General features: G+C 41.8%; 3 protein-coding genes across 11 annotated transcripts in view; all 3 read left to right on the top strand.

Moving 5' to 3' along the window:
• LOC133491174 (xin actin-binding repeat-containing protein 2-like) overlaps positions 1–16,198 on the top strand; it is a 75,542-nt gene extending 59,344 nt beyond the window's left edge. The window contains exons 4-9 of the mRNA XM_061802094.1: positions 2,322–2,459; positions 4,122–4,208; positions 4,359–4,425; positions 4,712–4,815; positions 5,056–14,152; positions 16,058–16,198. Coding sequence (XP_061658078.1) covers positions 2,322–2,459; positions 4,122–4,208; positions 4,359–4,425; positions 4,712–4,815; positions 5,056–14,152; positions 16,058–16,152 — 9,588 coding nt within the window. The 3' untranslated portion in view covers positions 16,153–16,198. The remainder of the gene's footprint in view (positions 1–2,321; positions 2,460–4,121; positions 4,209–4,358; positions 4,426–4,711; positions 4,816–5,055; positions 14,153–16,057) is intronic.
• Positions 16,198–18,860, top strand: LOC133491237 (uncharacterized). The gene has a single exon (XM_061802209.1). The coding sequence runs from the start codon at positions 16,306–16,308 to the stop codon at positions 17,761–17,763; it is 1,458 nt and encodes a 485-aa protein (XP_061658193.1). The 5' UTR covers positions 16,198–16,305; the 3' UTR covers positions 17,764–18,860.
• Positions 18,861–21,266: 2,406 nt separating this feature from the next.
• The window catches only part of LOC133491093 (beta-1,3-galactosyltransferase 1-like), a 117,270-nt gene continuing 112,008 nt past the window's right edge, over positions 21,267–26,528 (top strand). For 6 of the 9 annotated variants that reach the window (XM_061802065.1, XM_061802026.1, XM_061802042.1 and 3 more), the window contains exon 1: positions 21,267–21,383. The gene's annotated coding sequence lies outside the window, so the exon portion shown is untranslated. The remainder of the gene's footprint in view (positions 21,384–26,528) is intronic. The other 3 variants (XM_061802071.1, XM_061802003.1, XM_061802049.1) reach the window with 1 other exon arrangement.

The raw sequence follows: 26,528 nt of genomic DNA, 5'->3' as shown, positions 1-26,528 counted from the left end.
TGCAGGGACTGGCGGATCGCAGCTGAATCGGATGGGTCCTTGTTATGGCCAGACCGTTCTGTCACAACCAGACCATGGGGTTGGACCCAAATCCATGACTCGGGAGACATAGAGGCAGTTCGGGAAACGTATTTATTCAGTCCAGTGTGGGGGGTCAGGCAGGCAGTCCTCGGGAGCAGTAGTAACAAGGACGTCAGGCGTAGGAGGCAGGTCAGTGGGCCGGCAGGGGTTGGTACACGGGAGATCAGGGACGGGATTACGAGAGCGCGGGAACGAGGCAAAGGCCAGACAGTACGTGTGGTTCTATATAACTGTGACGTAATTACTAGAGACAAGGCCCAGCTGTGCGTCTCCACTGATTGCGGCAGGTGCGTACTGCATCGGGGACCGGTACGGCAAGGACAGGGACTGGCAGGGCCATGACAAACTTGAAAGGTGAAGCTCTCAATTTACTGGTCAATCTACGTTCCTAACCTCCCCTTCTAGTCACAACCTGAGGGTCATATAGGTGGTCGAAATTAGTTTCCTCCGCAGGGTGTCTGGGCTCTCCCTTAGAGATAGGGTGTAAAGCCCAATCATCCGGGAGGAGCTCAGAGTAGAGCCGCTGTTCCTCCACTTCCTCCCTGGTGAGGTGTTACCGGCACCTCTCATTGGAAGGATACACAGGGGATGACCCGGGACATGCTGGAGTGACTATGTCTCTCGACTGGCCTGGGCACGCCTCGAGATCCCCCTGCAAGAACTGGATGCAGTGGCTGGGGAGAGGGAAGTCTGTGTGTCTCTACTAAAGCTACGGCCACCACGACCTGACCCCAGATAAGTGGCAGAAGATGGATGGACGGATGGATGCATGCATTAAATTTGAAATGAGTGAAAATTAAAAGATAAAAAGTTAATCAATTTGAACATCAAATGGCTTGTCTTTGTAGTGTTGGATATAGGTAGAAAGTATTTCCACATCATTGATTTCGGTTTTTATTGACATTTTACAGAATGACCCAATTTCATTGTAATTGGGGTTTGTTTTTTTTATTTTTTCATTATTTTTTAGCTGTCAGTTAAATTAGAACCCCCATTAGTGCATTAATCATACACATGCACTCACACACATACATCCAGACACAAGTGCGATATAAGCTTTAGAGCTAGAGAGAACTTATTTAACCAGGTTTACGCGCACATATTTTATTGAAAAACTATTTTTAATCCAGTTTGTTGTCACTTCTTCTTTACAAATGAATTAGGCTTTGTGTTTTTAATCCTCCACGAAAACACGCTTGCAAAGACTACAACAACATACTGATGAGCTTTTATACAGAATATGGAATACCTTTTATTCTGTGTTGCTGCACGGACAAGAAAAAATATGTTTCATATAATTAAAAATGAATAGATATGAATAGTTCTTGGAATGTCTACAATGACAATGCTTAAAGCAGAGTTGATTGCTTCACTGCTATTAATATTCACTTCACAGAGCCCCTTTTTTGCAATTATTTTAACGGTATCCTGCTTTGATGTCATTCCAACACCCACAGTGCATTATATCTCTTTAAGCCCTCAAAAAGAACCACTGATAATATTTAAATCCATCCATCCTTTTTTCTGAGCCGCTTATCCTCACAAGGGTCACGGGATTGCTGGAGCCAATCCCAGCTGTCATTGAGCAGGAGGCGGGGTACACCCTGAACTGGTTGCAAGGAAAATCGCAGGACACATGGAGACAGACAACAGATGCACTCACAATCTCACCTCAATCAACATCACAAAATAAAACATCAGACTTAGGTCAAATTCAGAAAATGAAAGAATAATCGTAGCGAATCATGGACATACAGTGCTGCGAAAAAGTATTGACGCCTTTCTCAATTTTTTTCAAGATCATCAAACAAATGTAAATATCAGAGGTAACTTAGATTTTTATTGTGTTATTATTATTATAAATTAAATGACCATTTAAAAACAACATTATTAGTTCACTTGGGTTAGATTTATATTATATCTACATTTGTTTGATTATCTTAATCTTTAAAAATGACGCAAAAATATAACGCCAATACCTTTTCACGGCACTGTATGGTTTTGGATCCTGTAAGAAAACCATGATTCCCAAGATTTTTTTAATATGAAATGTGAAATCCAATAGGTGTATTGTTATATCCCTAGAACCTAGAAATTGTGCCATCACTTTAGTGCTCACTTCCCCAAGGTTGCACACAGTCACAAGGTAGCTGAAGAGTTGCTATGATATGTATAAAATAGTGTACACTTTTGCATTTGATTTGTCTGTCCATTTGTATTCATGTATTTTGGTTTGCCAGGTGATGGATGAGTCTGAGCCCTGTTCACTGCCGGGTGGGCTGGCCAGTGTGAAGAAACAATTTGAAAAGCGGGGCTTTGCCTCATCGTCTTTCCAGTCCAGCAGCAGCCAGTTCCATTTACAACAGCAATCTGTGCAGGTGAGAACGAGAACCGTTGTCATTGCCATTGTTGATTAACCTAAGGGTTTGCAGTATACACGATTTCAAAATACATCAAAATACCTCCAGTCTGTATTCAGAGCGACTTGCGAAGCAAGCTATGTAATTCTACAGCGGTTGATCGCCATTCCTGTTGTTGTTGCAGAAATGCACTGATAAAAACAATGGCAGAGCCAGTCAGTTTTATGCAATGCAAATAACTTGTAACTGAAAAACCCAGGGGCCTGTTCCCCAGTGCACATTCGCTAGCATATAGCACTCGAGGCAATGTAATGAACAGTGATAAATGTTTCTGACAGAAATGTCCACAGGAGTTTTTCAAGTCCAAGGCACTCCTTAAGAGTAGCAGCAGTTTCATGTTGTTGTAAAGTGGGTGACCATTATCCAAGAAGACAAGTGGAAAGACGCTCTCTTGTTAGCACTCATCCTGGTTAGCAAGATGGTGCTCAGGGTTTCATCTCACTCTGTGTGTTTTCCCGATCTTGTGTACTTTCCTGATTCCTTCTACCACTGTTTTAAGTAAACCCCTATTGTTGGAGATAAATTCCATTCAACCCCACATTTGTTTAAGCGAGTGGAATTAGCCACTGTCTACATTTGGAATTACTGCTCGCACGTACTTCATCTTTCGTAATTCTTTTGCTGAGGCCTTATTCCATTAGCACATATTGAAATATTGAAAGTGACATGTGTCTGTTAAAAGGTTCTCCTTAAGACATAGGATGCCATTATCATTTGTCAATCAAAGATGTCATCATCGACATTGATCATCAATTCTTCACGACTGTGGATTCAGCAAATGCCAGAACATATTACATCTGCTTCTGCTTGATCCCAGAGAAGCAAGGTCAAATCTGGCCCTCCATTCACTCTCCCCGATTTGTTCATTGAGACGGAAAGCGGAGTGGATGCACTGAGCGTAAAAGACCTTGCTGAATGCTAAATTTTACATTGAGGTGTGTGCAAGAAATGTCTGTGTCTATTTCATCGACTCAGTGTTCTCACATCGCATCAGAAGGCACTTTCCAGTCAGATTTCCCTCACAGATGTTTTATCCAGGATCCATGCCATGTTTTAAAGCTTGTTGAACAGTCTAGAAGATATTATAATCCAGACATAAGTGGTTTCAGAAACAGAGGCTGTTTCTTCTTGTGTTAACATCAAAAGAGACACGCTCAAATATCGCTATATACTACTTGGTCACACGTTTCATTTGTAAGAACTGGCTAATGTTTTTCTACAAACAAATCTTTTAGTGTTAGTGAAACTCTGCTGTGCAGCAATACATCCACTAACCATTTAGGGCATTTGTTCATATTTATAAAAATTACTTTACATCTGTTTCAGCTTTCAGCAATCATGTAAATATGTACTGTGCATCAGCAACATATTGTGTACAATTTGAAGACAACCAATCAAAAAACTCCATCATAATAACAATAATATAACCAAACACCACAGTCAGACCGTTAATTTAGTCTTGGGATTCACATCACTGCAAAATCATATTTTTGTTTTGTTTTTGTTTTATACATTTCTCATACAGGATGTCAATTTGATTGTAGCAAATAAAAAGTCCACTCAGAGTATGGGAATGTTGAGCGTGCAACAGGGATTGATTGTATTTGTCTCATTCGGAAGGAGATAACCCATTCTTCCGAGGTGACAGTGAGAAGCAGTGTGAGAGAAGCCAATCCATCCACAAGCATATTTCATAATCAGCAAGAGGTGCTTGTGTTGCACGTCACACCCATAAGACTTTGTTACTTTCTACTCCATGTTTCATGTCCTAAATAATACTAACATATTATGGAGCTTTCATGCCGTCGATAAAAAATGTGACTATGAGCATACTGAAGATTTGCCTTCTTTTTGCAGGTGATCCATGATGAGAGAGTCCACCATAACAATGTGGCCACCAGTCATGGAATTAACAATGAAACAGGTTAGTTCTCTCTGCATATTCTATATTGTAATATGCATGTTTCATGCCGTTGTATTTCGTGACGTTATATTAAATATTGATCTAGCCATTCGGATGATTTTCTGTTCAATGCACAGCAAAAAATTAAAAGGCAAAGATTTCAGAAAGAAGAAACTGAGTAATTGCAGCCACGTGGCTCCAGAAAATGAGAAATACTCGGGTTTGTAATGAAATGATTTATTTTGCTTTCGATTCTCCTCACTGTGAAGGACTTAATGGGGTTGCCATCTTTTTGTGCCTTATTCAGTTCTGCTCGCAGGTGGAGAAGAGCTACCCAAAGTTTCCACCCAGGCTTTGAAGCAACAGTATGAAAAGAACATTGAGGAAGCCATGCCTGGCAATGAAATAAAGGTACCAATAGAATTGATCAAAATAGGTAGTACTTTAGTCATATGACAAGAAAATTAAGCCACATGAAATGATCAAAGATGCTGTAACTTTTAACCTGTTCAATGGCAAACTGAACACAGACTTGACATTTGATCCTTTTGTGAGCACATTGTGAATTAGGGTACATTACTGTTTTATGGAAAGACAATGCAACCTTATTTTAACGTGTCCTCTTGCCATGCCTATTTATGAATTACCTAGGTCGATATGGACTTTAACCAGTTTCAGTGGATGCCAGTAAGCCATTTGTCCAAAACCTCAACTATGACCAACCACCAAAGCACCTCCTCTGTAAAGAACAAAAAGTCATCAGTGACTCATGAAACAGCGGAGTGTTTTCCTCCTCCTCCTCCAACAAATCTTCTTGAGATACCTCAGGAAACCCATGAGAGCAGTGCCCAAGCCCAGAGGCAAGACCCTCAATGTAAAAGTAATGTTAACAAGGAGCAATACTTTAAAAACAAGAGCAGGGCTGAACTAAAGCGCCTCTACAAGCATATTCATCCAGAGGTTCGTAAAAACCTGGAAGAAGACTACCTAAATCAACTAACTGAGTCCGAACAGACCCAGGAAATGGTGGGGGATGTTCAGCAGACATGCTTTATGTTTGAAAATGAAGGCTCGAGTGGGAGTACGAGCCCTGATCGAGAATCTTTGGAGTGGGATGAGATCCTTAGAGGAGAAGTGCAATCTAGGCGCTGGATGTTTGAAAACAAGCCATTGGACACAATAAAAGATGACACTCCTGATGAGAATGAGGTTAAGAATATTGCAGAGCAAGAAATCATTGCTGGTAAGGATGTAAAATACACAGCTTGGATGTTTGAGACTCAGCCCATGGATGTTCTGGGAAGTGAGACACTCACTTCTTCAGAGCAAACACAAAAGGTGACTGATCTTGCAAGAGGTGATGTCCGTACTGCTACGTGGCTCTTTGAAACACAGCCTTTAGACTATCTGAATAAGATCTACCAAGAAGATGAACAGGATTCTGTTAACACAAAAGACATCACTGGAGGAGATGTGAAAACAGCCAGGTATCTCTTTGAAACCCAGCATCTAGATTCACTGGGTAAAGCAGAAACCATTGAGGAAAGCCATTTTCTGAGCCTAAAATCTGAGTTGGAGGAGGTTAAAGGGGATGTGAAGACAACCACTCGCATGTTTGAAACTCTGCCCATGTGTGTCATCAGGGGGGATTCTGGAGAAATGCTGGAGATCACAACCATTCGCAGGGAGGAGACTGAGAAAGGAGATGTAAAGACATCACGCTGGATGTTTGAAACCCAACCCCTCGATACTATTAGCAAAGACCTTGCTAATGTAAAGCTTTTATGTGGTATTTCTATGGAGGACAACATTCAAGGGGGGGTCAATAAGGGTAGATGGCTTTTTGAGACAAAGACTCTGGACACTATCAAGGATGAGGAATGGGAGACCACCATGAAGAAAAGGGAAGAGATCATTGGTGCTGATGTAAAGAAACATTGCCTGGTTTTTGAGACTCAGCCCATGGATACGCTGAAAGATAATGCCAATGCTCGATCTTTGCAGTGTGAGGAGATTGTTGGAGGTGATGTGCAATCTGCAAAGCACCTGTTTGAAACGGTGCCCATGGAAAATCTCAAGGATCTAATTGATGTGGGGAAACTTCAGAAAATGGCTGCAACTGAAGAAGAAAAGGGCGATGTGAGGCATCAAAAGTGGGTCTTCGAAAGCCAACCATTAGCAAATATAGGAGAAGAGAAAAAAGAAGTGATGCGAACTGTGTACATTGAAGCTCTAGACAAAGGTGATGTGACAAACTGTAAGGAAAAGTTTGAAAGTATGGATTTAAGTAAATGTGAAGCAACACAGAAAATTCAAGTTGAGGGTGTCACAAGTGGATCTGTGGAATCTAATCGAGTTCTTTTTGAATCTACACCTCTTTATGCAATGCAAGACAGCTCTGGCCATTATCATGAGGTGAGGACTGTAAGGCGAGAGGAGATTGTCAAGGGAGATGTGCATAGTTGTCGATGGATGTTTGAAACACGGCCTATTGATGATTTTGATGAAAGCCTTAAAAAGTTTCAGATCATAAAAGGTATATCTAAGCAAGAGATTGAATCAGGTGATGTTAAGACGGCCAAGTGGCTCTTTGAAACGCAGCAGCTTGATGCCATTAAACATATTGATAATGAAGAAAAGGAGACAAAAGATGAGACTGAAATTGAAAGAGGGGATGTTAAGACTTGCAGGTGGCTATTTGAAACACAACCAATGGATGTCTTATATGACAAGACTGATAAGAGTGAGGTAAATGTTCATGAAGTGCAGAAAGGGGATGTCAAAACATGCACTTGGCTCTTTGAAACTCAGAGTCTTGACAACATACGTGACCATACAGAGTCAGAGTCTGAGACCATTTTAAAAACCTGCACTGTGAAACAAGAAGAAATACAAGGCAAAGATGTGCGGCTGGCCCGCTTTCTTTTTGAGACAGAGAATCTTGAAAACCTAACTGGTGAGGACAGTGGTTCTTTCAAAAGGGTCACAGAAATCGACATTCAATCAGGTGATGTTTCCAGGATGAAATACATTTTTGAGAATCGCTCATCAGACATAATGAGCTCCACTTCAGAAGAAACAATGCAGCTGTTAAAGATGCAGCAGGCAGAGGACATCCAGAGAGGCAATGTGGTCAATTGCACCTGGATGTTTGAAAACCACCCCATTGATACAATCCATGACGAATCGAAAGGGGATAGAGAAATTCGAACGGTCACTGATGTACAAGGGGGTGATGTTGGCAAAGGCCGTTTCACTTTTGAGACCTTCTCCCTGGATCAAATTAAAGATGAGTCCACGGAGTCTGATATTTCAAAACTCACAAATATTTTTAGAAATGATCTAGAGAAAGGGGATGTCAAAAATTACACCATGATGTTCGAGACCCAACCCCTCTATGCGATCTGTGATAAAGAAGGCTATTACCATGAAGTTACCACGGTCACCAAAGAAGAGATCGTGAGAGGAGATGTGGTGGGTGCCAGGTGGCTGTTTGAGACCAAACCTCTAGATTCTATTAGAGACTCAGAGGAGGTGTATGTTATAAAAGCTGTTACTGAAGAAGGAATCAACAAGGGAGATGTTAGCTCGGCCAGATGGAGGTTTGAAACACAACCTTTAGATGAAATTGCAGAGGAAATAAAAGTTAAATCTAAAACAGTTGCAGATATCCAAGGTGGTGATGTGAGGACAAACAAGCAGCGATTTGAGACAGATGAGATATCGCAAAAATACATCAGAACGGTCAGTGTAAGTGAAATCCAAAAGGGGGATGTCAAATCAGCCACGTGGATGTTTGAAACCCATGCAATTGATGAGATTGGTGGTGAACGCGCAGAGTATGATGGTATGGAGAAAGTGACAAAGGAGGAAGTGATGAAAGGGGATGTTCAACAGTCTGTGTGGCTCTTTGAGGAGCACCCACTTGACAGCATCAAAAAGATGGAGGACACAGAGATTTTGATTCAAAGGGAAGAAATCCTGCAGGGGGATGTAAAGACAACAACATGGCTCTTTGAAACAAAACCTTTTAATGAATTCAATGAGAGGACTGTGGAAAAAAGAGACATTGTCGGTAAAAGCATTAAAGAGACACTTGAAGAACTCTACTGTCAGAAAATGGTCAATTCACAAGGTATCCTCATTGAGGCAGATGAAATTGGTGACGTTCGCATGGCTAAGTACAAACTAATGAACCAGGAGACTCCCCAAATTCAAAGAGAAGAGATTATACTTGGGGACCTAAGTAACATCATGTTGAATCTCTTGAATCGTAGGGAAACCACTGAGAGGGCGATAACTATTGACGTTGAAGAGCGGGGCAATATCAACACTACAGTAGAACAACTGTTTAACCAAGAGAGAAGCAACAATATTGAGAAAGAAGAAATCCTCCATGGGGACATTCAGGAGGCCATGAAAAATTTGCTTAGTAATGAGAGTTCTTCCAAACGTGGCATTCTGATTCAAGAGGATGAAAAGGGAGATGTGAGGATGACAATATATTCTTTGTTGAATAAAGGGGAAAGAGCATGCATGGAGAAAGAGGATATAATTCAAGGGAATGTCAGTAAAACCCTTCATCGTCTCCTCTCCAACTCTGGAGCAGAGGAGTCTAAAAAGATAAGGGTAGGGGATATAGAAAGGGGTAATGTAAGCTTTTACACTACATGCATTGAGTCAGGCGCCTTGGACTACTTGAAGCAACTTCAATATGGAACTGATGAAACCGCACAAGCAGTACAAAAGGAGTGCATTATAGGCGGGGATATTGAGGAAACAAAAATCTTGCTTCGTAAGAATCAACAGGAGATAGGCCGCACAGTGGCAAAAGATGATATTGTTCCTGGTAATGTATGCAGCATTGTTCAAGTCTTTATGACAGAGCCCACTGTGACTTACAGAAACCTGGAGAAACAAGACATTGTAAAAGGTGACCTTAGTGCAGCTTTGGATTCACTAAGCCAAGCCGTCAATCATAAAGCGACAATAGAGAAAGAGGAGGTGGTGAAAGGAGACATACCCACAACTTTAAAATCTCTGGAGAAGGCTCAGCATCAGCCCAAAGAAATGGAAAAGCCAGAAATAATCAGAGGAGACATTAGAAGTGCTCTTGAGTCACTTGAGAAGTCTGCAACTACAAAAATGGAAGGTACCATTGAAGATTTAGTACCAGGTGATATCAAAGGAACCCTCAAGTCCCTGGAGGAGGCCAAACATGCTGTCAAGGAAGTTGAAAAAGAGGAGATTGTCAAAGGAGACATCCACATTGCTATGCAAAGTTTACATGAGGCATCCAGTGAGAAAAAGACACATCAGCATCAAGTGAGTGAACAAGGGGATGTTAAAACAACTATTCAGCTCCTTCTCGAACCCACAACCAGCCCAAGGATGCAGCGCCGCGGGAGCATCGAAGGAGATGTGAAAACATCCATAAACTCACTCTATGAAGGACAAGAAACAACTTTTGTGGAAAAAGAGGAAGTAGTAAAAGGTGATGTTCAAGGTGCGATAAAGTGCCTGATGCAAAAAAAACAGTATTCAAAGCCAAAGCGCATGCAATCAAAAGCAAAAGCTCCACAGAAAAATCCAGTAACCGTAAATCAAGTGGCACAAGAGCAATTACTTGAAGTAAAGCAGAAGAGCGCAAGAGGCAGTTTAGACACTGCTGTAAAAAAACTCTTTCATAGCTGTGAGTCGCAAAAGCACAATGAAAGCAAACTGGTTAAAACACAGGTAATTACTAATGAGGCCTCAATGACTCTATCCAAAACAGACAATACTGCTGGGGCCTTTCAACAAAAGAGCATAAAAGAAGAAAAGCTCAAAGTGCTGCCCCCACAGAAAACACAATCCCCGAAGACCATTATGATAAAGACTAAGCCAACATCTAATTATGAGCAACCAAAAGCTAAAACAGCAGACATGAAAACAATTAAATCAGTGCACAGCTCAATTGAGACAAATATTTCAAACAAGCAAATATCTGAAACAAAGACAATCCAAAAGGAACAGACAACCGTCATGCAGGAAAGTGTCTCTCGTAAACAAAATGCCACAATAAATGAGCACAGAGCTAAAAAGGAGATTGAGAATAAGGCTTTCGCACAGCGCTTCAAAAACATGAAAAGTGACTCTCGCAATCTTGACATGGTGACGCGAGGTGTGAATAAAAAGGGTAAGCCAGAACTTTACTTCCCTCCACCTCCCTCATCACCACCTCCTTCCTCTGAGTCTGAGCTTTCCCTCCCTCCACCACCATCTCCATTGCTGGAAATCCCAGCATCTTGCTTGTCCCAACCTCCCACCGCAACGCAGGAAAGTGACCTTCCACCGCCACCACCTCCTGTTGAAAGTGGAAAATTAGAACCAGAATTTTTTCCACCTCATTCTCCAACCTCTTGTTCTGGACAAGATTTCCTTCCTCCCCCGCCTTCACAGGAAGAACTTAGTGCAATGCCTTTGCCTCCTGCCACAAGTCCAGGGAAGCCCATTGGCAAGCCTTTTTTTAAAGTGCCCAAACAACTAGAGGAACAAAGACCTGCACCTGTCAAACCAAAATGGCAGAGCAACGTGCAGAATCAAGTGCAACGTCCCACTCAGGCCCACCTCGACCAAGAAAAATCAACATTTGCAGCCTACAGAGATGTCAATGTTCAGGAAGACATAACAAAAGCAATCCAGCAGTCACACAAGATTATTCAATCAGAAACAAAAATACCAAACGTCCTCTCTGATAAACATATCCAAAAAGCGAGCCCACAGCCACCCAAAAAAATATTTCCCCCCATAAAATTGCCTCTGCCCCCTGAACCTGCCCCTGCACCACAGCTGAGGCCATACGCTCGCAAATTTAAAACCCCTCTAATGCTTGCAGAGGAAAAATACCGTCAGCAGAAAATGGAGAATGGAGAAACAGGGACAAGCATAGTCACAACTTCCACCTCTCCTCCAGTAATTAAACAACCCCCCCTGTATCTTGACAGTCTGCAACTTTCCACATTAAATGGGACTGAAAAAGTAGAATCCACCAAAGCATCCAAAATAAGTGTACAAGTTCCCAAAGAAGAAACTTCAGTACAACACATAACCAACAAGAAAATGCCATCTCAGATTCCTTTGAGCAAGCCAGTTATCTCTGTGGCAAGAAAGAAAGTAGCTCCAGGATGTTCCAATTTAGATAGCAAGCAACCTTCTAGTAAGATCTCATCAGGAAAATTACTCTCCTCACAAGTCACCGTAACAAACCCACCAGCGCCCGTGCTCAAGACTCAACCTTTTACTGTATCCCAGTCTGAACATTACACCTCTAATGTAGAAGTCCAGTCATGCTCAAATGTCATCACATCTAAAGTCACTCAACAGCAACAAATTATTAAAGATTCCAAGGCCAGTAATATTGTTGTGACACACAGTGATCTATCTAAAAAAAATATACATGTCCCTGGGCGCACAGCACCCATGCAGGGAGCTGAGGATGTGAAAAATGTCAATGAACTATTGACAAAAGAAGGAAAAATGGCCCCCTCTCAGCCCACAAAAAATCCCAAGGTAACACCATGTTTCAAGGTGAGAACCTTTAAGATGCCAGCTGAGAAAAAAAATGAGGAAGAAGATGCATTAGGACAAGAAAAGGCAAAGAAAAGCGAAAAATACTCCCAGCAGCAGGCAAGCAATGTGACACAGAGGAGCGAAGCAAAACTGACTCAGGAAAGCAGGCAGGTGACATCATCAATGACAAAAGTTCAAGTGGAAGATACAAAAAATCGGGTCCCCATTAAGAAAGAAAGTCTTACGATTTCTGGGGAACCCGTGCATATGAATGAAACCAAAAAAACCCAGCCACCAGCAGTAACTGTTTTAATGCCCAAGAAGGCGACGACAGTATCAGTACCCCAGGTTCAGCAGAGTGTGAAGACACAGGAGGTCCAAAGACAAGAGGAAATGGTTGTGACCGAGAGGGTGGTCCAGCATAGCTCTCAAAGGCAAGAGGTTGCTCATATGCATCAAAAGCAAAAAAAGCAAGAAGCTGCAGAAATAATGAAAACACAGACAATATTGGGAAAGTCAAATAGCGACATGTCCGTTGCAATGACTTGTATGGACGAGGGCCATTCAGAAGAAATGCCAGAATTAGAGAAATTTTATGCAATGCAGACGCTGCTCACTCAAATGAAAGAGCTTGAGGGCACACCAAGCAAGATCGACTCCGCCACTGTCAGCAGGATTATAAGTGATCTCCCTGACTGGCTGGTTGGCTCAGATGAGAGAAAGAATTTATGTGGACTTGCAAAACAGTCAAATAAGAAAAAGTTGAAAGAGATGGTGGTTTATCTAAATAATATTATTGAAGTTAAGCACACAAATCTGGCGGAGAAACTGACAGCTGTGGAAATGAAAGAGAAAGTGCTCCATTCCCCGCCTCCCCCAGTGGCTCCAAAACCAGATCAGAAGGTCTTAAGTGGTGTGACTACAAAGTTATCAAAAATCAGCATTGGTTCATCTAAAACTGAAAAGAAGGGGTCTGAAGAAAAAAAGTCACTGCATGAAAGCAAAGTGCAATATGATCTGAGTGAGGCAGCACATCAGAGAGTCCACTCCCCATTGGCAAGTATCCGCACTCCCTCTCCCACCTTCATTAGCATTGAATCAAGAAAGATAGAGTCGCCGCTCAGTTGCACCCCATCACCACCGCCTTACAAGTCTGTCGGGACGCCTCCGCCTCCAACTCGTAAGCAGTACACTGCCACATCTACCTTCCGGGCCACACCATCTCCCACCATGAACCGCTCTGAGAAGATGATGAAATTGAAAGACACTACCTCAAAGGTTCCTTGCAACTCCACCCCTCCTCCCCCTGCTCCTCCACCTCCTCCTTTGGCGACAGCAGGGTTGTTTGTGGAAGCTAGAGAGGGTTCAACTCCATGTATCCAACAGGCTACTCCCACAGTGAGAAATGAGGAGCTATTAGTAAATGTGGCAGAACTGAGCGACTCCATGATGACAGTTAGAGACAAAAAGTGTTTCTTTGAGGAAGCCCAGAAAGCAGAAGTAAACAAGTCATACCTTCGGAAGGATCCAATTGATATCCCTGAACGCCTTGAAGCTGATACCGAGGAGAGTGGTCAGGTTTTGACTGCAGACATCCTGAAAGAGGACCTCCCAAGAGTGCACATGACAAAGCTGGTAAATAAATTTGAGTCTTCACAAGCAACAGTCTACTCCAGGAAAGAGCCAATTGTGATCACAGAGAGGCTGGGTAGCGATCCTGAGGATGCAGTGGCCGACCCACACCCCCTGCGAACAGAAGAAATGTCAACATTCAATGTCAAAGCCATAAAGAATGTGTTTGAAAGTGGCGAGCACAGTTCTCAGGCAGCTCGAGACCTACGAGAACAAATTGAAAAAAGAGAGTCAGACTTTACCCACTCTCGGGAAGTGAACCAGTCTGAAATGTCCTCACTAGCTGAGGGATTAGGCAGTATTGATGAATTTGGGAACATAATGAGGAGTGAGGTGCATTCTGGGACCTCTGGGACCCGTGGCAATCCTCCGTCCTATGCTGATGTGGTAAGAGGCAGAGTTCCAACAGTTGCTGTGCCCTCTGATGCCTCTACTGAGGAGCTACTGAGAAACTTGCAGCAGTCCTGGGCTGAAAGCCAAGGAAACTTCCAGAATGTGGGCTTCAGAGTTATGGAGCAGAGAAGTTCACAGATTGTCACACATCAACAGGAGACTGTTGTGATGGGTAAACCGAGCATTGCAGCATGAGGACACTAAGCAGGCATGATGGTGTGTTTTGCTTGTGACATTTTGATACATTGTGTAAAAGGAAAACATTGGATTAACCCCACTTAACCCTGCCTGTTGTTGTGTTTATTTTATTGTTGGGAAATGTTTGCAGGTGCAATGACGCCAGCAGTTAACACCTAATATTCACAGCTCATATATTTTTCTGTTTGTCCATGCCACTTCGATGGGATTCTAACAATGATACTAACATTTTAAACTCATATTTATCACACTTAGTTTGTGATGTTGGCGGAATGGTGAAGACTGGTGAGAGCATCTCCCTAACAGTTCTGAGGACCAGGCTCCAGGCTCCACTCCCGCCTGTGTGGAGTTTTCATGTTGTCCCTGTACCCGTGTGGGTTTTTTTCCTCCCACATCCCCAAAACACGCATTAATTGGTGACTCTGAATCCCCTTAGGTGTGATTGTGATTACATTTGGCCATTTGTTTCTGTGTGCCCTGCGACTGGCTGGCAACCACTTCAGGGTGTACCCCGGCCCCTTACTGAAGATGGGTGGGATGGGCTCCAGCACTCATCTGACCCTTTTGAGGATAAGCAGCTCAGAAAATGGATGGATAGTTTGTGATGTTTTCATTGTCCACAATGTAGGGCTTCAGTGGGAACCTACATTACATGCACCAGCAATGACTGATAGGTGCATTGCATTTTCACAGTCAATGTAATGGAACGGCTCATCCTGCATTACAGAGTAGAGTTTACAGCTCTTCAAAAAATATACATACAAAAAAAACAACAACAATGAAACAATATGTGGCGGACCGCAGCCAGCCCCACCAATAGGAGCTGGCCTATTGACACCGGCACTGCGACACTTTCTAGGGCTTCCAAAAAGTGCTTCACTTAAGACTTTTCACATTCCTGGCAGTTATTACTTGGGGTTCATTTACAGGAAAACAAAAATACATCCTAAATTACATGACACACTGTATGAGAGAAAGCACAACTTTATGTAGATGCTTTGACCGTTTGCAAACTGAACAATAATTTGTGAATTCAAGCAATATTTATCCCAGATTTTTTTGTCAACCAATTTGTTTGTACACCATAGTTTCACTGCTGTACTTTATAATATTAATCAATACTACGCAAAGATGCAATCTAACAATACAAAGCTGTACTACATGCATCATCTGGAACAGGACAGAATCAATAATTAGGCAAATAGCATGACCAACGCAAAAATGTAAATAAAACACAGCAAACTCACAAGAGATGATGGTTATTAAATGTATTCATGTGTGCAAATTGCTACAGATTAGTTTTGCTCATTTACTTGGTTGGCTCTTAGAAGACTTGAAAGACAAAAATGCTGACATCATTGAGTTTCAGTTTGTCTTCCACTGGTTTCAATACATTTGAATAGTCTGGGGTTTTCCAAGTTACACTTGAAGTAATACAGTCAGGCTAGAAATATTAAACCAGAATCTTCATTAAAATCTGATACATTCTTGCTGTCTTAACCACAGTGATGCTGAAAAAAGGTGTGAAATACAAATAATGGCATAATGGTTCTGCTGGATTCAACAATAGGTTCCAAAGGTCCAACTCATCAATAGATCTGCTGCGGTTGTCGTTTGCAGGCATATACAGTAGAACTGAAGTGTATTGTACCAAGAATTGTTTAATACTGTGTTTTGTTCACAACTCACAATATGATGCAGTGTGGTAATAAACCAATGTAAACTATGCCCACAATTACAAACATTATTTCTGACTTGTATTGCATGTCATTGCGGTGCAGGTGTACCTTATTAAGTTTACCAGAAAATGTTCTTGAAGCTGCATGATGTTGCTAATGTATATTTGTGTAAATTATAACGGTATCTCCTATGTGTGCAGAAGATTCAAGTTCCAGATTCCGAACTGTGCAGGGTTTGTCAGAAGAGGGTGTACCCGATGGAATCTCTGATTGCAGACAAGCAAAACTTCCATAAAAGCTGCTTTCGCTGTGAACATTGTAGAGGCAAACTGAGGTGAAGTGATGCCATACAGCAAATATTTGTAATGTGACTGTTTTCCAAGTGTTTACGTGTGCTTTGTGCTCCTTCTTTAATAGTCTTGGCAACTACGCATCTCTCCATGGACGAATGTATTGCACGCCACACTACAAGCAACTCTTCAAGTCCAAAGGAAATTATAACGAAGGATTTGGACAGAAACCACTCAAAGAACGATGGAATAACAACATCCAAAAGGAATCAATTGAAAAAAATGTATTCAAATCATCCTCACCAGAAAAGAAAGTCAAGAATTCCAAATATTCGACTGCTCAGAGCAAATTTATTCATCAGCATTGTGATGCAAGCTCAGCTGGAAGTGGAAACACTAAGTCAACAAGTAAGATATCTGTTGTGTGGCCTCCTCAGACTGATTCTGTCAAGACATCCTTTACTGTTGAGCAGGAGCTAAAGTTGATGAAGCCATCATGGCCCCCTGCAGAGGATACAGCCCAAGAAAAAGAAGAAGTCGGCCAGCCAATCAAGCCTGGGTTGAAAATGGGTGGCATTCTCCCTGCTGAAGTACCAAATGGGCACCAAGACAGTGTGCAAGGGAGCACTTGTTTAATCTCAAATATGACAACTAAAGAGGAGACTGCACTTGAACCTTCAATTTGTACTGCCTCTGCCTCTCCGGAAGCAGCTGGAGAGAGTGCTGGACAGGAAGTGGACAACAGTCCCTTAGACTATGTGCTTCCACTAGACTATGTTGTAGAGTCTGAAGTCAAGGAGGAAAATGAAGAGACTCGGAATGGTTTTATGAAAAATGTGATGGAGAAGCAAGAAGAGCAGAATCTGGAGGATATGACAGTAAGTGACAGAAAGCCGAATTATGCAGCAGGTGAAAAGGTGGCTAGAGGGAGAAATGAAGAAGCGTTACAGGTGACCTTACGAGATGAAGAAGCCCGAAATTCAAACATCAACAATAATAACAACAGCGGTATGGCGCTTGACTATCAAGTTTTGTTGCAAGGCCCGACTGAGGATGAGGAAAAGGGAATTCAGTCTAACCTTTCGACAGATGTGTGTAGAACTAAAGGTGTTTTCCTAGCTGACTGCAGGGAAGATTCAAACTGGATGCCAACTGAAGTGCTACAACTGGCACAGAGGGATGACGCCTTCGTTCCAGTGGATACCAAATGTGCTGAGGCCACAGATTCAGATCCAGACATTTTCGTACATTTTCCAGAAGAGAAGGCCGAGGGAGAGTTTTTGTTCAAGAAGGAGGCAGCTGAGCCAAAGATTAACACGTCCAGCTTTCTGGAGGACATTTTTGCTGGCCTCAGTACCAGTGGCTCTACTCTCCTATCAGATATGCAATTTGACATCTTTGACAAAACAGCTAGGGCGGGGCCTCCGCTGTCAGCACTGGATGACCTCTTGGATTTGGGGGAAGAGCAAAGGGAAAGTGCAGAGCAAGCAGGAGATGAGAGGAGAGAAGGCGACAGCGGCCGGGATGCTTTTCTGTGGTCCTGTGATGACAATTTGACAGTGGAGGAACAGATCAGGAGGAACCGATGCTATGATGATGACAGCGATGATTATTAAGTACCAAGCAGCAGTGCTTAATCAGGCAGCCGAGCCCATGTTAAATTTTACGTGCACGCCCATGGAGAGATGAACTGCTCTCATTTAGGTCACCTAGCTTTCAGCAATTTTAGCAAAGATGATCTGCACCTGGTGTGCAGCATAACATGAATAATTGCTCTTATATGTTGCACAGAATTCACATATGACTTGTTGCAATTATATTTGCCATATTGCATTTCACATAAATGGATGTTCCTGAAACTGATTGCTTGAATGAATATATTTGGACAGGTTTTACTTTTTTTTCCATTTATTGTCTGCGTTTTGGGTGAAATAAAGCTTCATGAATTCAACAGTTTATGACCTTTTAATGAGTAAGTGCACAGAGGAATGAGAGCAGCTGTGGCGCTGAGGTGTTTGATACACCGCTCACACATAAAAGGCAAGAAGGGATCTCTTTGGAGAGAGGTATATTGATTTTTACTGATACAGAAAGACTCCGTAGGACTTAGAAGACATTTTTTTTCATCTGGGACCACCTTTCCAATTTTAGGAGCCACTTCTTCCTCGAGCAAAGTGGATACGGTAGTGTGTACTGTATAACGTCAATTACTTCAGCAAAAACAATGGGTTGTTCTCACTGACGTCACATTTTTTGCTGAATTACCCATATACCACTGCGCGCCGCCATTTAATTTCCCTACCTAACGTGTATCAGTGTTGTAGCCTCCGGAAAGCTCTCCGTTACTGTTTGTGTTTTCGTGTTTCACGGGCGTCTCGGCACTCAAGTACACTAGAGAGGACTTTATAACAGTCAGAGAGACTTCTTCTGATTTTTCTTCTGACTTTTTTTCGACAACTCTTGCCTATTCGCTGAAGCATTTTCCAGAGTTGCTAGTCGGCACGCTCTTCAAAGCCTCGCGACGAAGATGCTCGCGATCCAGGATACTAGTCCGCCTTCGAAAGCGGGGACATCGTCTAACGCTTCTGACGAAAGACTTTGGACGTTCTGCAGCTCTGTGCTTCACGGAGACTTGGCTTTGTGGACGAGTGCCCAACGTGCGCCCAATGCTGCTGTCACGCTGTCTGGCTTCAACCTCCATCGAGCTGCTTGTGTCGCTGTGCTACAAAGCATAATTGATACTGTTTTCAGAAGGCCAACATTACAGTTAAGCTCCTTTTTTGTTAGTCACTTGAAAGATTCAAAGATTCTTTCTGCCATTGTCATCAAATTTTAAACAAATAATTTTTTGCTTTTGCTTTGCTTGTGGTGAACTAATATGCAGGTTTTACTTTTTGAAAACAAAATGGACTAAATGGAGTTTGCCTCAATATTAAAAAAATAATATTCCACCACCTTTCGTTTTCGGAGGAATATGATTTTATATCAACGAGGAATGGTGGACGGACATTACAGAGCTCAGCACACTGCAACAATTTTCGTTAGCTACAACAACCCAACTATAAAAAAATAAGACTGAACTAACCATTTACATGTCTTGAGCAGACAAGTGTCCGTTCCCACTGGTCCTCCTTCGTGATTTCTGTCACATAGAGTAAAAGATCAAGGGCGCCTTTGTGACGCAGTCCTGAGTCCCACGATGTGTGTATGCCAGTTAGCCGAGTAGACAGTCTGGGCTTGATGTGCTGTAGTTCGCGTCTTCAATAAATGCTTTTCATTCATTTTTCATTTGATTCCTCTGCGTTACACGTAAAGTGCGTGGTACAGCTTCCCTGCAGGTCAAAGGTTTTAGCATCCCCTTACAAATTTTCTTTTTACTGGAATGTAAGTTCCAAAGTGCAGGAGGACTAATGCACTTCATTCCCACAGCAACAGAAGAATAACGCACCATTCAGAGTGATTGAGAGTAGGAGCAAGATCTTTCTGGGAGCAGAGAAGTTAAAAGCTCCTTGCTGTTCTTCAGGATTAGAAAAGCAAACCAGAACTTTTCTTCATGAGTTACACACGACCGGTCGACCTGAACACGGAACACACACATGTCATTTGTTTCTCATCCTCTGGTGTTCAACTACTCCTCTCCAGAGAGGGTGGAACTACTCATGGATAGGGTGGGCACTATCAACAAATGGGGCAACCTGGCTCAAAATCTAAATACTGTACACATCACTTTGGTAGAGGCACTGATGATGTAGTAGTACACACGGCTAACTTTACGGGATCAATTCCGGCTCAGTGATGGTGTCAATATTTTCCTGTAGACCACCTTTTGTCCGATGTTTGCCGGGATAGGCTCTGCTACTCCCCCGACCCTTGTGAGGATAAGCGGCATGGACAATGGACATCACTGACGAGATGCTGCATGTAGCATATGCTCAGTTTAGAGGTGTGTTTGTGTGGAGGCGAGGCATTGTCCCCAAGATTGTTTATTTCAAGCCTCTCCAGATGTATCATTTCTTTTAGCCGGGGTTCTTTCAACATGTAAAAATACTGACCAGTCTACAAAATAATAGGAATAAATCCAGAACATAAGACAGGTGCAACAAAACAGACACTTCAACCCTAACCACACACATTTGCTCACATTTACTGGTCTCCATAGCCTAACCTGCCACCAACCAGCCGATATTAATGCTAGACAAATTGTACACAATATCAAAGGAACAAAAGAAAACACGATAAATACATCTAGATGGAAGGTGTAAACGTTAAAGAAGATTGAGAGAGCTCAGATTGAGTCGAGGAGGAACTTGAAATAAAAAACAAGAGCAAAATGTCTGTCAATGAACAAACACAGATGATTTAAAGCTATAAGAAGAGGTAATACATTTGAATAAAATTGGTGGACCTTTATACTTAAATGCAAGGAGCACAATTTCTTTCCTTACTCTTGGAGTGAAGAAAGACAAATGATCAATGACATGCAATGCACAACATATAAAACAGATTCAAAGAAAATTACTTTTGTAAATATTTTGAATACCAATTGAATAAATAAAATAATAATCCTCTTTTTTTGCTGTTCTCTCTCTGCCCTAATAGGAATTAAAAGATTAACTGTGATGCTCATTTGCAGCTTGTTTTAAAAGGGCATGAATTAAAAATAAATAATCTTTCCAATTTTAAAGCTGCTGAAACTCAATTGCAGGGCGCAGGAGCACCCCTTGAAATGGGTTTGAAATACCTGGACCCCCAAAATCAAATTCTGATTAAGGCCCATAATGGCTGCGTAAAAAAAAAAGAAAAAAGAAAATAAACATTTGGTGGGATGTATTTTTGTTCCCATCTGTCTCCAAAACTCACCTCCTGTGTACGTGGAGAAGAATTACTTCAGTGAGGAGTGAAGTTGAAACGGGAACATGGAGGCTGGGTGGACGTTTGACTATCGAAGCTTTTTTTGCACTGATCCCATCCATCATCAGAGGCGTCAATCGAATACTTGAGCGCCTCACAGGAGAATCCGCCTTCTTCGACCCCCCTCGCTTCAAAATCCGACGCTGATTGGCTGCCCCCGTTCCGCCAGGGCTCGTCTCATTGGACGGCTGCTGTCGCGGGCTGCAGGAGCGCGCGGCGCGCGGCGGGGCGCTCCATATGCACGCCAAGATTGGCATCCGCTCAGTGTAGAGCTGACCAGAGCGCTGCTCTTCGACAAACTGCACGGCAGAGCAGGAGAACACCGGTATGTGCACGGAAAATCTCTCAATGCCGCATTATTAATTTCGTGTGTGGGTTTCCTCGGTGTTTTATTATTATTATTATTTTTAGAATTACTCATTTTTCGCTGAAGGTGCGCTCGTGCCAGCGGACGAATGCTGTTGATAAAATGATATTGTCCCCAACCGACCCCCCCACCCGCGACTCGAATGAGTGCAAATATGATCAATATAGATTTATAACAGTTGACATTTACTTTGCATTAGTTACTTCTCAAGTGGTGTTTGCAACTATGTGCGTGCACAGATCATGCAGTGTTGGACCTGCCAGACTGAATGGGTCGTTTTAAAAGCATGCCATCATCCAATGACAAGAAGCCTCTGCGATTGGCGCCTATATATGTGAGAGAATGGGAGCTTTGCAGTGATGGAATATTTCCAGATTAGTGTATTGTGTATCTCATAATACCCACTTCTTCGTAGCCTGATAACAGGACTGCATCTGGCTACTAATCCATGTTAGTCAAATCCATCATGTGCTTTTTAGTACAAGTGTTCAGTCATTGAGGTGATGGACACAATAATTAAAAATCATCAATTTATTTCATTAGAAAGTAAAAGTGCACTTGATGATACTTAACTCACGCTGTCAGGGGAACATTTCAACAAATGAGAACCTTGTAAAAGTCATTTTATGCCAGAAGGGCATACTCACCTCATTGCAGGTGTGAACTGATGGTGGGGTTATTAGCATTTTTTCTTTAAGTTTCTCATACATTGTCTATGTGAGCCTGCTTCAATAAGAAATGACAATCTTGTAGTATGCATGCTACGTCATAGTAAGTGTGAGTCAAGAAAAGCTTCAATTTGCACCAACTGCTTGTCTGAACAAAATTGTCTTTAAATACCCCACATCGGTATGTATTTCAAATTGGAATATATTCAATAAATAGACTAGTGCTACATGGACGCTTGCAAGCTGGAGAAGTTCTAGAAACACAAACGCCACAATAACCCTGTGTTCTGCTATTATTATATTGGTCGTCATTTTTTTTTTTGGGGGGGGTGCGAAACATTACACTTGTGTACAATCTTTGTTTCTACAGACTATGTTTTGTTTTTTTGACATGGAATGTTTTCATCTTAAATATGATTCTGTAAACATTGAATTTGGTTGCAGAAGAAAGCCCAAAGCACATGGAAGTAAAACAAAGTCAAAGTGTGCAGCTCTACAGGCTTTCATTTTTTAGTCAAGACATAATTTGGAGACATGTACTTTGATGGTTTCTTTGAGTAGCATTAAGAGATCAAGATGCACAGTTTCCTCTTGCAATTCTACATTATGCGTAGTATATACAGAGGATGGAAATTACTTTATTCAAAGGGCCCATTTTGCCTTGTAAGGTCATTACATCAGCGTGTTCTGCATGCTCCCCCCCCGCTCCCCCCATTTTTCTCCGAGTAGACACACACCTTCCGAATTCTCACATTTGGGGCCTGTGCGCTGGCCCATGACCAGATACTGATGCGGTCTAAAGTGATGCTATGCGGCAGGCGTTTGTCTCTTTGATTTTCAAAACTATCCCACAGGTGTTCTGGTTCATGAGATGTAGCGCTTTAATCTCAATTAGGCAGCTACCTGGCACATATGATTGACTTTATATGACAGTGATGGGAAGTGGGTTTGGAAGCTCACAAAACGCCTGTGATTCTTTTGTTTTTAGAAGAAACTCAGGCTGCATTACAATATTGGCGATTGAATTATTTTGCGGTAAAAGCTCTGTAAAATCACCCATGCACTTGCTTAGTTATTCACCTAAAGTGTGGCGTTTTCCAAGTGTCTTCGAGTTCAGGGGGGAGGTGGGGGGGGGAGACCTAATACTGCATTGGAGCTGCAAAAAGACCTTAGGCAGAAACATCATTTTTTAATTACTACACATAAACAATACATTTTCATCCAGGAAGTGTTTGGAATTCAATTTCTAGTTGCAAGGCAGCCCTCTCTGATGCAATAAAATACCTCTGACAATGATGAATGGTGCTTGTAAATCCCACGGTAGGATGTTGTATTTCAAACTGGCGGATTGAATTGCAATATACAATGTTGTCGCACATTTTTGCTTTTGATGCGCCTTCCCTTGTCAACAATGTTCAAAGAGAAAATCAGTCCGTTTTTGGGTTTTTACACTGGCAGCGTTGATGCCTTCAGGGATCTTTGCAAATGTCAAAGTTGCTTTTTGTGAGTCTCCTGAGGAAGCTGCGTTTTATGAGAGCTTTTAATATTGTTTCTCTCTTTACCTTCCAGTTTGTTGTACGTGGAAGTAGGTACAAAATTGGAATTCGGTACTTAGACCCCAGAGTGTACATTGCTTTCTGCCTTTGCAAAATAAATAATGTTCAGTTTTCATTGTCACTGTCAGACAGCAATATTTGTATTGCTTGCTTTATTTTCCCACAAGCAGCCTGTTGCAGCTCACATTTGCTGGTGAGAGGACTTTAGCCAGCTTGCACATACTCGCAACATCGGCTCGTAGGCTGGCCCTTGTAGAAGGGCCAATACGGAAGTAGCAATGGGATTAATCAAAACATTTTCTCCATTCCAGGTTTAGCTGTATTTCTCTTGATACCAAATAAAAAACATTTGAAACATTTTCTCAACAGTTTTTTTCCCCCCTGCGCATTAACTTCCACCACTTCCACAAAGATAACAGAAATACATGTAGATATTTTTAGACTTTATATGATTTAGGCTTTATATGGGCCTGCATGGGTTTTCTCAGGGCACTCTAGTTTTCTCCCACATCCCAAAAACATGCAACATTAATTGGACACTCTAAATTGCCCCTAGGTGTGATTGTGAGTGCGGCTGTTTGTCTCCATGTGTCATGCAATTGGCTGACAACCAATTCAGGCTGTACCCTGCCTCCTGCCCGATGACAGCTGGAATTGACTCCAGCACTCCCCACGACCTTTGTGAGGATACGTGGTTAAGAAAATGGATGGATGGATGATCAACCAGGAATTTTGGGGGAGATCATAATCAGCGAGTTTAAAAAAAGATAACTGATACTGTTCGAATATAATTCGATCTTGTGAAGTGTTCAAAGTCTGATTTGTTTTACCTCCAAAATGTTTTATTCCATAGGAAATAATGTAAATGTGTATTATCAGAATATTCAAATAATAAATTCCCATTTTAATTCCTATTCATGTGAAAACATTTACATCCTGTATTTGAACAATAAAAAATGCATACATTTAAAGCAACTTAAATGTGTATCATTTACATTTTCTGGTCACGGTGTGATGGCTCAAGAGGGAAGGAGGAAGTGTCATCGTCACCACGCCATGATTTGATTCTCCAGTAGCTTTTCCATTTCTTGTAATATCTGTGGCCTTTGCTTTGTAATTGTAGTCATGTTTTTGGCAACACTACCTGCCCTTTTTTACATTTTTATTCTTTAGCATGGTCAACTTAGCCATACAATGCTAGTTAGCAAGAGCCATAACAAACATTTACATACGATTATCTGCTTCCTTAGAGCCACTGTGGTTCACACAACTTTCCTTCTTCCTTTGGTGCTGGTAGCACTGCTTTTCTTTCTTTGGGCACAGGCAAAGAAAATACTGGAATTCTTTTTTTTAAATCTTGAGAAGGCAGTGGCTTGTCTCGGCACTGCCCCGTGTGCGTTCGGCATCGCTCTGCTTGAATTGGCTCTGCGTTCAACGTTCTCAGCTGTTTGGACTCCGACAATTGGGTCCAATTCTGAGACATTTTCTATGCTGATTTTTTTTTGGTCGAAGTCCGATTTGTACAATGATGTGGAATTCCGAGATTCCATTGAATTTAAAAGATTTGTTCATTTACTGTGACCGCTAACCCTTCAAAACTATTCTCTAGTCAGGTCATGTATTACAATCAATTAGGTCAAACCAACATCACAACATGACAGAAATAATGGGTGCTAACTTACTGTAATTAAATTATTGTAATTAAATTACTTCACTCACACTGAACTGTTAGAGCATTATTTGACATAATGGCAGCATGTTTACATACAACTGTTAGTGCTAGCACTAATTTGCTGGGCTTAATAATGTTTGGTTGGCTGCTTGTGAGTCGTGTACTATTAAAAGTACGTGAACATACCTCAAGCAATGCTTGGATGAACGTCTTCTCCCGATCACCAGTGACCACCACCACCATACCATTTTTCCAAATTTTATTTTCCAATATTTTTTTTTGACCAACACAATACACGCGTCTTCCATTGTTGTTGTCGTTGCCAAGGGAATGAGTATATCCGGTCGTGCTTGATTTGGCAAACCCAATGACCGTAAGTGATATCAAAAGACACACGACAAGGCTAAAAATAAACTAGCTTTTGGATCATAACATACTTTATTTGGTGGCCATGCGGAGTAAATGTCTTTTATGGAATCATTAATCAGACCGGCAAATTATGACGTTAAAGCCGATCGGCATAAAATGCTAATTATCATTCGATAGAGATCAGATTGGTGTAAAGCACGTAACGTGGGTCAAAAGTTTCCAACGTATTATTAAATCACTGCTTTAGCAATGTATAAATGGGCACCATGTCTTTTGAAATGTTCAGCACGATTGATTCCATGGTTATCATCCACTAGGTTCCTTTCTTGTTATGCTAAAAGCCACATCCGAATTGTCCGCTCATATTGTCTGTCTCTTGGCAGAGATTAAACCCACAAGATGCTAGAATTATAATGAAAAATAATGGTCTCAAAAAATAAATTTAATTTAATCAATCAATAATGCATTAATAGACCGATTTGGCCCCCGACAATCAGCTGATTGCAGAAATACAAGAAATAGCCTGTGTAAAGTGTGCTTTGGTTTTTTGGTGATCTGTGCAGTAGTTTGACGAATGCATGTCACAGAAATGTTACTAAACACCTGGGAGTTGGAAAAAACTCACAATGTTTCCCTAAGAGGGATGATGGCAAGCCATCTTATACTGCTTGTGAATGTTGTCTGTAGTGGTTCGTGTTAGTCAGAGGTCACCAGTCTCTGAGGAGCTATTATGTGGAAACATTGATCGATACTTCGACAGGCGATAGGCCTCCATGGGTTGTAGTTGATCTTGCAGTAGACTCTGGAATCTCAACAACTGACCTCAGGGAGAGGGGAA

The sequence above is a fragment of the Syngnathoides biaculeatus genome, chromosome 2 (assembly GCF_019802595.1).
Source record: "Syngnathoides biaculeatus isolate LvHL_M chromosome 2, ASM1980259v1, whole genome shotgun sequence".
NCBI classification, from domain to species: Eukaryota; Metazoa; Chordata; class Actinopteri; order Syngnathiformes; family Syngnathidae; genus Syngnathoides; species Syngnathoides biaculeatus.
This window is presented reverse-complemented; position numbering and strand designations above follow the sequence as displayed.

Excerpts from the sequence above, each read along its gene's own strand:
- LOC133491237 (XM_061802209.1), top strand. The coding sequence starts at position 16,306 with ATGTATTGCACGCCACACTACAAGCAACTCTTCAAGTCCAAAGGAAAT.